This window comes from Chelon labrosus (assembly GCF_963514085.1).
Source record: "Chelon labrosus genome assembly, chromosome: 16".
NCBI classification, from domain to species: domain Eukaryota; kingdom Metazoa; phylum Chordata; class Actinopteri; order Mugiliformes; family Mugilidae; genus Chelon; species Chelon labrosus.
Window position 1 is genome coordinate 3,803,504 of NC_140349.1, and position 9,404 is coordinate 3,812,907.

A 9,404-nucleotide genomic window follows, 5' to 3' on the forward strand; every position below is an offset into this window, starting at 1 on the left:
GCTTCAGTTTTAATCGTGAAGGCTCAGGCAGATTTCTTTGACTCCAGCAACACATGACAGCTGAAATATGATTGGATAAAAGCTCTAATGCAAAGTTACACTGCAGGAATCACCACAGCTGAGAGACAGACAAGACATGACATGTAAAGAATAGGCTATTGGGAATAATTTAATAAGATTAATGGGAAAATATTAAAACGTAAGTCAGTGATTTTGATAAAGTTTATGTCAGTAGAGAAGGCTTTGCTGACCCTGACGACCCACCACCACTGATTTAAACATATCCATCAATGTGCTATGTCTCTGTTCCTGAATAACATTCATTCACAAATGATTTTGTGTTTTGACATGCAGACACTCAGCACAGTAAAACGAGTTTGGTGTACGTTATTTTTTTTTTATTGTCTAAAAAAATAAAGATTATGCAAGCAAATATTTTTCATATTCATTATAAAATCCTTGTCCAGCTGTTATATATTTTACATCATGTAAAGTAAAAAAAAAACAAGTAGAGCTCTGCTCCTCTGTTTAGTTCTCACTTTGTTTCTTTCTTCATCACTTCTCTCCCTCATCATCATAGTATAGTCATGTTCTCCTGACTTCTCCTGACTCTGAGACTTACTCAGCTTTTACTGCTGGATGCTTCAAATTGTAGGATTCAACTCAAAGACTAAATCAAAGTAGCTCACGTTGTTTCTTTTTAGGAACCATGAATCCAGCAGCTGCTGCAAAGATGACAACAAGAACAACCACTGCAGTGATGATGATGATGATGATGATGATGGTGGTGGTGGTCATGTTACTGGGCTTCTCTGTTGAACAAAGAACAAACTAAAGATTAAGAACAGTCCAGATAAAGAAGGTTAGAACAGAGGTACATTCCACCTCATTTACTTTCCATCTGTATAAAATGAAACTCTTCTTATAACATTTTCTGTGTCTCAAAGCCTCATTACAGTCTGGTTAGATAAATTACCAACTAACCTGCAGGACAAGGCCTGAAATATCCAACAAACCACAGTCACTCTTACCCCAGTTGGTTCTGATCAGTTCTTCATCCAGTTTGGTGATGATGTCGTCCTCCACACCAGAGAGATGAAACACACAGTCGTACCTCCTCCAGTCTTCAGGTGAGACTGATGAAATGTTCAGGTCAACATTCATCTGGAAGGATCCATCATGGTTGGGGAGGATCTCTCCATGTTCCACTCCTTCATGAATCTCCTCTCCATCTTTCCTCCAGAACATCATGGCTCTGTCAGGGTAGAAACCTGTAGCGTGGCAGCTGACTGGAGAGGAGGGAGTCTTCTGGAGGAGAGACACTGAGGGGAGGTCTGGAGGGGAAGCAGCCAGTCAGTGTCAATATTCAGTCAACAACTTTCTATTTCTAACTTTCACTGTTTATCATAGTCCCAGCACTGACTTTAAGTCAGTCTTTATCTTCCACATAAAATAGTCCAAGACTATCGTGTCCATCAAACATCATCATGTGACTCTACCTGTTCTCATCAGAGAGCTCTTGCAGCAAAAATACATCTTCAGGAACTCAGGACAAACATGAGTAAGGAACACCTCATTTTGTTTTATTCTATTTTTATCAGTATCCCATCTCTGTTTGGTGAAGTCAGCCTCTGGTTTCATAGCGGTCCACGTCCATGTCTTCAGATCCATTTCAATGAAGTCTTCTCCATCATAACCAAACTTCATAACACCAGTAACCTCTCCAGTTGTTTCATCCCATTCACAGCCTTCAATAAGCTGTAAAATGTGAACACCTGAGAAACAGAGATAAATTAAAACAACATTGTTCATTTCATTGTTCATCCACTTTCCAAGACGTTTGTTGTCTTTGATTCCACAGCATATAATTAGTACACCTACATACAGACATCATTTAAATAATGAGGTATGTGGTTTAATGAACTATTGTATAATTATTAGCTGCATTAGCTGAATAATACATGTTTGAATTGTTGAAATGTATTTTCTGCAACTAAAATGAAATTTGATGAACTGAATCTTATGATTAAAATGAGTGAATTTACTTTTCAGCTTTACTAAAGTAGTTGTATTTCCACCCAAAGCTGCTGAATGGTGATTATTCATTGATTGTAGAGGTAAACTCATGGAAGGATGCAGCTTTCTAAAACACTAAGGAGAGTCCTTTGTATGATGTTCTCATCTAGTGGCTACTGCTGAGATTGCTACCTGACATGAACATGAACAAAATTCATTCATTCATTCATCTTCTATACCCGCTTAGTCCTGTTAAGGATCACGGGGCACGAACAAAATATTTAACATTATTTAACAGAGACGTGGAAGGATTTACATCGGTATAAATATAATTTCATTTCTGATCATCTCAGAAACTCAAGAAGAAGACTGGATTCTACATAAGACAGTTTGGTTTATATATAGTGTGATCAGCATACAGTAGGTACCTTCACTGTGGTTGAAGAGCTGCTTCAAAGTAAACATCGTAGCTCTGAAGAAGTTGGGTTTTTTCTCAGAACACTGTCTAGTGTACCAGGTCATTTGTTGAGTGTCATTTTCTAAGACTTTCTTCATCCAGTCCTGCTTTGGTTTTAATGTCTCTGTCTCTCTGTGGTCGCAGTAAACAGTCTGGATGTCATCCACCGATGCAGAAAACACAACCTCTGAGAGGTTTGGCAGCCCAGATGATCCAAAGCTGTAATATTTCAGTGAGTGTTTCACTGTGGAACAAACAACGTTAACACAATGACAATAAATAAAAGACCTGCAACAACTGGAACAACTGATCATTATACAGGATAGAAACAATGAATATAATCTTACCTAGTGCTGACGCGTGAGTAGAAAGAAGCAGCAACAAAAGTAACGTTTTCATTTTACTAATTGTAATTAATGAAATTAATGAAATAAATTAAATGTATGAACTGTCCGGTAGGTAAATCGCGCTTGTTTTGCTGTCTTACCCGGTCTTACCGCCAACTCTGGTGTCACGTGGCAGTGTTGCCAGATCTCGCGAGACAAATAAGCAACCAGGCTTGTGAGAAAAAGTGACGGACCCCGTTTATTCAAAACAAACCCATGGTGCTAGCAGCAGGCTAACGTGGTGTCCTCGTTACTTTCTCCTGGTATGATGCTACTGGTACTTGAGGTCAGTTAACCTAAACTATACCACTATATATGATGATGTTTGATTGACATTATACTACAATAATTAGTTTAACGCTTTAAATTAAAAACGGTATTGTTGTAACTGTGTTCAGTTTAAAGTGTTGCAGAGCTTTGTCTGGAGTTCTCTACAGCAGCATAACATTTATTACATGTCTACAAATACCTAATCTTTACTTTAGTAGAGCAGAGTAGTTGATCTGGATCACTTGATTTTATTCAGTAGTTCTTAATAAGCTTTGTTACATTTGATGGTTGTTATTTATAGTTAATACTATAAACTAGTTATTGATACTGGTTTATTTCTATGTGTATAACTGCTCCTATTAAAGATACTACAGTAAATAGAGCACATATTTATGATGTTGACTCTGAATCTGCAGAGGAATTAAACTGCTGTCAGCTACGTTAACTCTTTATTATTTCTGATGTGAATGAAGGTTGTATTTATATTTATTACTAGATGATTCAGTGTGTCTGATGTTTGACTGGAGTGAACGTTGATGGAAAAGCTTTCTCCTCTTCTTTTCCTACTCCCTGTGAGGAAGGGCAGCTCTGAACATCCTCCTCATCCTCTGAGGTGGCAGTGACATGTGAGAGGTCAGTGACATCAAGCTGGTCATCATGATGAAGGAGGACATGCACCCACTTCCACCTCTGCTCTTCCTCATTCCTATAACCCCAGCCTTAAGCCACTGAGACTGCTACAAACCTTGTTTGACTACACGTTTACTTTTATATTTTCTAGTCTGAAATACAGTCACCACTTTGTGTTTAATGTTTTGTATTTAAGTTCTGATACAGTCAGACGTTATAGGTCTATTTCTATTTACTCTCCTTAGGTCTTTAGTGCTGAATGTAAATGTTAACATTTATATTAAAATGTCTGTCAACTGAAAGTACAAGCAAATCATATTAATTGATCATTAATCGTAATAATTTTAATAACAAAAATAATTCCAGTGCGTTCAGAGTGTTTCTGTGTTTGCAGTGTGTTTTTGTATTTACTGGTGTTGTGAGTCTATTTTCACGTGTTTTCTAATGTAAAGTTACACTCCAGGAATCACTGCAGCTGAGAGACAGACAAGACATAAAATGAAAAGAATAGGTTAATTGGAAAAATAAGATTAATGGAAAATATTAAAATGTAAGTCAGTGGTTTACAAATAAAGATATTCATATTCACTATGACAAGAAAACTTGTCCAGTTTGGATGTTCTCGTAGAAAAATGCTATCAATGTGCACCATCATGTAGCAGCAGACAAGTAACAGGATTCTCTAACCTCTTACATTATATATTTTTAAGTTTAATTTAAATGGTTCATCACCCAAGACAGAGTACTGGGTGTTTGCTTAAGACATCTCAGTCATGGATACGGGGAGGAGCAAACCTGGGACCCTTCGGTCTCAAAGCTGCATCTCTAACCACTACTGGAATTCAGTTAAGTTACTGTAAACTTTGAGATGTGAAAGAATATATTATAAATAAATAAATATGTCATGTAAGGTAACTCATAATGTTTGTCAGTCAGGTTTCTGGTTCCAGTCTCTCAGAGAGCTCAGAGTTGTTGTCAGGATCTGTAAGGTCAGAAACAAACTGTGTTAAATGTCTGCCTACAGTAAATTAAGGAAACAGTCTAAAAAGCAGCTGTTAGATCAGTTGAAACCACAGACTGTAAATAAAGATGGACAGATGAACAGCTCCTCTAAAGTGAAGCCAGCGCAAGTAGAGCTCCCCCTGGTGTCTGGTTGCTGTATAGGCCATAAGCTCCGCCCCCTCCATGTTAGTGGGCGGGGCTTGGCTTTTTATTTCAGGGATGGTTTCTGTCATTTTAGTTAGTTAATATAATACAGATGAATGTTCAAGCGTAAATTTTCCTGATAAGTTTTGCTTTAGTTTGTTATTTGACGCTATAGAAACAGGATGTGACATCATGATGACTACCAGTTACCATGCCAACCGCTCCGTAGGACAGGAAGGGTTGGGAAAATTAAATAGTACAGTGTATGATTTAAAATGTCTTTGTAACCTGTGGAGGTAGAGCACAATAGTAATAATAATATAAAAATATGCAAATTTAAAAACAGGTGGAACGACTCAGCTCTTGATGGTTTTAGTGAAGGTTTGATTGTTTTTAGGATCAAGTGGAATAAATAGAAAGTGTAGCACTGAGGCTGGATAAAATGTTCTAAATAAGAAAAAACTGTCATAAGACAATGTTAATAAATAAAATAAAATCAATCAGACACACACAAATACAGTTAAGAATCAGTTTTTTAATGCTGAATTAAAACCTTTACATCAAGCCACGTGAGACAGCAACTATCAAGGATCGCCATCAATAAGAATAAAATTAAGTCCATAAAGTGCCACATTTCTAACAAACAAATGCTACAGCAGTATATTCCACAAATAACTGTATATATATACACAACATTAAAATGTTGAAATAAGCTGCAGAATCCAGCTTCAACCAACAAACAACAGAATCACAGACACAAAGAGACAGACATAGATTTAACAGACAAGACTGTAATTGCACAAATATACTGTTGATTATCTTTAAAGTTAACCAAAAGAACAATAGTAGTGATAGATGCCTCACAGCCAGAAGGTTCTGGGTTCTAATCCAGGCCGACTGGGGCCTTTCTGTGTGGAGTTTGCATGTTCTTCCTGTATCTGCGTGGGTTCTCTCCAGGTTCTCCAGCTTCCTCGACATGATGGTTAGATGCTGAGTTTGGTTTCACAGACTAACCAGTTATGAATCAACACAGCCAGGTTTCTGGATCAGTCTCTCAGAGAGCTCAGAGCTGACTTCACTATCTGTAAGGTCTGAAACAAACAGAGTTAAAAGTCAACTCATAGTCTGGAGAAATCATCAACAGTTTGTTAGATCAGTAGAAACAGAATAAAATCAGTTTTACTTACCAGGTGGAGCCTTTTGGTCTGAAATGAAAAGTAAAGACAGGTCATTTCAGTTCCAGTTGTTAATGTCAGAATATCTTTCATCATCTTATCTCCAGTGAATATGATCCTCTTCTACTCACTCAACCTGAAGAATAAATCCACTCTGCTCTTCTGTTTAGTTCTCACTTTGTTTCTTTCTTCATCACTTCTCTCCCTCATCATCATAGTATAGTCATGTTCTCCTGACTTCTCCTGACTCTGAGACTTACTCAGCTTTTACTGCTGGATGCTTCAAATTGTAGGATTCAACTCAAAGACTAAATCAAAGTAGCTCACCTTGTTTCTTTTTATGAAATATGAATCCAGCAGATGCTGCAGAGACGACAACATGAACAACCACTGCAGTGATGATGATGATGATGACGATGATGATGATGACGATGATGATGATGACAATGATGATGATGATGATGATGATGGTGGTGGTGGTCATGTTACTGGGCTTCTCTGTTGAACAAAGAACAATAAAAGATTAAGAACAGTCCAGATAAAGAAGGTTAGAACAGAGGTACATTCCACCTCATTTACTTTCCATCTGTATAAAATGAAACTCTTCTTCTAACATTTTCTGTGGCTCAAAGCCTCATTACAGTCTGGTTAGATAAATTACCAACTAACCTGCAGGACAAGGCCTGAAATATCCAACAAACCACAGTCACTCTTACCCCAGTTGGTTCTGATCTGTTCTTCATCCACTTTGGTGATGATGTCGTCCTCCACACCAGAGAGATGAAACACACAGTCGTACCTCCTCCAGTCTTCAGGTGAGACTGATGAAATGTTCAGGTCAACATTCATCTGGAAGGATCCATCATGGTTGGGGAGGATCTCTCCATGTTCCACTTCTTCATGAATCTCCTCTCCATCTTTCCTCCAGAACATCATGGCTCTGTCAGGGTAGAAACCTGTAGCGTGGCAGCTGACTGGAGAGGAGGGAGTCTTCTGGAGGAGAGACACTGAGGGGAGGTCTGGAGAGAGGGAGGAGGAATCAGTTACAGCATTCTATATATTGACTAACATGATATGATAATACCAGCACGTTCAAGTTTGCAGCTGATCATACTGGAACTGGAACTGACACTGACATTGTGTGACTGTAATTTTATTAATATTTGGGTTTAATAACTTGAACTCAGTCAAAGAAGAAAGAACTTCCACTTTTCTCTTTCACAGCAAAGCAGTCAGTCAGTGTCAATATTCAGTCAACAACTTTTCTATTTCTAACTTTCACTGTTTATAATAGTCCCAGCACTGACTTTAAGTCAGTCTTTACCTTCCACATAAAATAGTCCAAGACTATCGTGTCCATCAAACATCATCATGTGACTCTACCTGTTCTCATCAGAGAGCTCTTCCCATAGCAAAGATTCATCTTCAGCTGCTCAGGACAAACATGAGTAAGGAACTTCTCATTTTGTTTTATTCTAACTGTCTCAGTATCCCATATCTGTTTGGTGAAGTCAGCCTCTGGTTTCATAGCGGTCCATGTCCATGTCTTCATATCCATTTCAATGAAGTCTTCTCCATCATAACCAAACTTCATAACACCAGTAACCTCTCCAGTTGTTTCATCCCATTCACAGCCTTCAATAAGCTGTAAAATGTGAACACCTGAGAAACAGATAAATTAAAACAACATTGTTCATTTCATTGTTCATCCACTTTCCAAGACGTTTGTTGTCTTTGATTCCACAGCATATAATTAGTGCACCTACATACAGACATCATTTAAATAATGAGTTATGTGGTTTAATGAACTATTGTATAATTATTAGCTGCATTAGCTGAATAATACATGTTTGAATTGTTGAAATGTATTTTCTGCAACTAAAATGAAATATGATGAACTGAATCTTATGATTAAAATGAGTGAATTTACTTTTCAGCTTTACTAAAGTAGTTGTATTTCCACCCAAAGCTGCTGAATGGTGATTATTCATTGATTGTAGAGGTAAACTCATGGAAGGATGCAGCTTTCTAAAACACTAAGGAGAGTCCTTTGTATGATGTTGCCATGTAGTGATTACTGCTGAGATCGGTATATTAATATATTTTCTGTTCTGATCATCTCAGAAACTCAAGAAGACTGGATTCTACATAAGACAGTTTGGTTTATATATAGTGTGATCAGCATACAGTAGGTACCTTCACTGTGGTTGAAGAGCTGCTTCAAAGTAAACATCGTAGCTTTGAAGAAGTTGGGTTTTTTCTCAGAACACTGTCTAGTGTACCAGGTCATTTGTTGAGTGTCATTTTCTAAGACTTTCTTCATCCAGTCCTGCTTTGGTTTTAATGTCTCTGTCTCTCTGTGGTCGCAGTAAACAGTCTGGATGTCATCCACCGATGCAGAAAACACAACCTCTGAGAGGTTTGGCAGCCCAGATGATCCAAAGCTGTAATATTTCAGTGAGTGTTTCACTGTGGAACAAACAACGTTAACACAATGACAATAAATAAAAGACCTGCAACAACTGGAACAACTGATCATTATACAGGATAGAAACAATGAATATAATCTTACCTAGTGCTGACGCGTGAGTAGAAAGAAGCAGCAACAAAAGTAACGTTTTCATTTTAATTGAATTTAATTGTAATTAATCGAGAGAATGTTCGGTGAGTAAATTCATGACAGGCAACATAATAAATACCCTTCTGAAAGCGCGTTTCAGTTGCTCTAGCGCTCAGATTCATATATTCGCTCCTGTCCGTTTCATTCGCTGTCTGTCTGAGCGTCATAGTGTCACGTGGGTACGGTGGCCGAGAGAGCTGAACGCACTGCGACTTCAGTAAAATACAAGCACATAGACTCACAACACCAGTAAACACAGAAGGAACTTCAAGGAACTAAAATGTTTCCAGAGGACCCTAAAAAGTGACGGACCCCGTTTATTCAAAACGGTGTTACATGTCTAAAAATACCTTAGTTAATCTTTACTCTAGTAGAGCAGAGTAGTTGATCTGGATCACTTGATTTTATTCAGTAGTTCTTAATAAGCTTTGTTACATGTGATGGTTGTTATTTATAGTTAATACTATAAACTAGTTATTGATACTGGTTTATTTATATGTGTATAACTGCTCCTATTAAAGATACTACAGTAAATAGAGCAAATATTTACGATGTTGACTCTGAATCTGCAGAGGAATTAAACTGCTGTCAGCTACGTTAACTCTTTATTATTTCTGATATGAATGAAGGTTGTATTTATATTTATTACTAGATGATTCAGTGTGTCTGATGTTTGACTGGAGTGAACGTTGATGGAAAAGCTT

The 9,404-nt window shown here is 37.6% G+C and overlaps 2 protein-coding genes and 1 long non-coding RNA gene across 5 annotated transcripts; 1 reads left to right on the forward strand and 2 right to left on the reverse strand.

Moving 5' to 3' along the window:
- Window positions 1–463: 463 nt before the first annotated feature.
- LOC311501339 (hereditary hemochromatosis protein-like) lies at window positions 464–2,931 on the reverse strand. Of its 2 annotated transcripts, XM_084563102.1 has the most exons (5): window positions 2,821–2,931; window positions 2,445–2,717; window positions 1,500–1,775; window positions 1,032–1,334; window positions 464–812 (listed from the first exon to the last, which is right to left on the reverse strand). In XM_084563102.1, the coding sequence occupies exons 1-5, from the start codon at window positions 2,870–2,872 to the stop codon at window positions 676–678; spliced, it is 1,041 nt and encodes a 346-aa protein (XP_084419228.1). In that variant the 5' UTR covers window positions 2,873–2,931; the 3' UTR covers window positions 464–675. The 2 variants fall into 2 exon arrangements, with proteins under 2 accessions (XP_084419228.1, XP_084419227.1); XM_084563101.1 differs by having other exon boundaries at window positions 2,445–2,833.
- A 114-nt stretch (window positions 2,932–3,045) lies between these two features.
- Window positions 3,046–4,883, forward strand: LOC311501366. The gene is made up of 2 exons (XR_014699510.1): window positions 3,046–3,145; window positions 3,707–4,883. It is a non-coding gene; the product is annotated as an uncharacterized lncRNA (long non-coding RNA).
- Window positions 4,884–5,422: 539 nt separating this feature from the next.
- On the reverse strand, window positions 5,423–9,071 carry LOC311501321 (major histocompatibility complex class I-related gene protein-like). Of its 2 annotated transcripts, XM_084563070.1 has the most exons (7): window positions 8,653–9,071; window positions 8,277–8,549; window positions 7,464–7,742; window positions 6,797–7,099; window positions 6,408–6,578; window positions 6,093–6,110; window positions 5,423–5,996 (listed from the first exon to the last, which is right to left on the reverse strand). In XM_084563070.1, the coding sequence occupies exons 1-7, from the start codon at window positions 8,702–8,704 to the stop codon at window positions 5,923–5,925; spliced, it is 1,170 nt and encodes a 389-aa protein (XP_084419196.1). In that variant the 5' UTR covers window positions 8,705–9,071; the 3' UTR covers window positions 5,423–5,922. The 2 variants fall into 2 exon arrangements, with proteins under 2 accessions (XP_084419196.1, XP_084419195.1); XM_084563069.1 differs by having other exon boundaries at window positions 8,277–9,071.
- Window positions 9,072–9,404: the final 333 nt, after the last annotated feature.

Bases quoted from the DNA above. Each gene is read 5' to 3' on its own strand.
- LOC311501339 (XM_084563101.1), bottom strand. From the start codon at position 2,787: ATGATCAGTTGTTCCAGTTGTTGCAGGTCTTTTATTTATTGTCATTGT. The intron at 1,776-2,444 runs GTACCTACTGTA...TCTGTTTCTCAG, and splicing joins GCTCTTCAACCACAGTGAAG to GTGTTCACATTTTACAGCTT. The intron at 813-1,031 runs GTAAGAGTGACT...TTTGTTCAACAG, and splicing joins ACTGATCAGAACCAACTGGG to AGAAGCCCAGTAACATGACC.
- LOC311501321 (XM_084563069.1), bottom strand. From the start codon at position 8,619: ATGATCAGTTGTTCCAGTTGTTGCAGGTCTTTTATTTATTGTCATTGT. The intron at 7,100-7,463 runs GTAGAGTCACAT...CCCTCTCTCCAG, and splicing joins GAGCTCTCTGATGAGAACAG to ACCTCCCCTCAGTGTCTCTC. The intron at 6,579-6,796 runs GTAAGAGTGACT...TTTGTTCAACAG, and splicing joins ACAGATCAGAACCAACTGGG to AGAAGCCCAGTAACATGACC.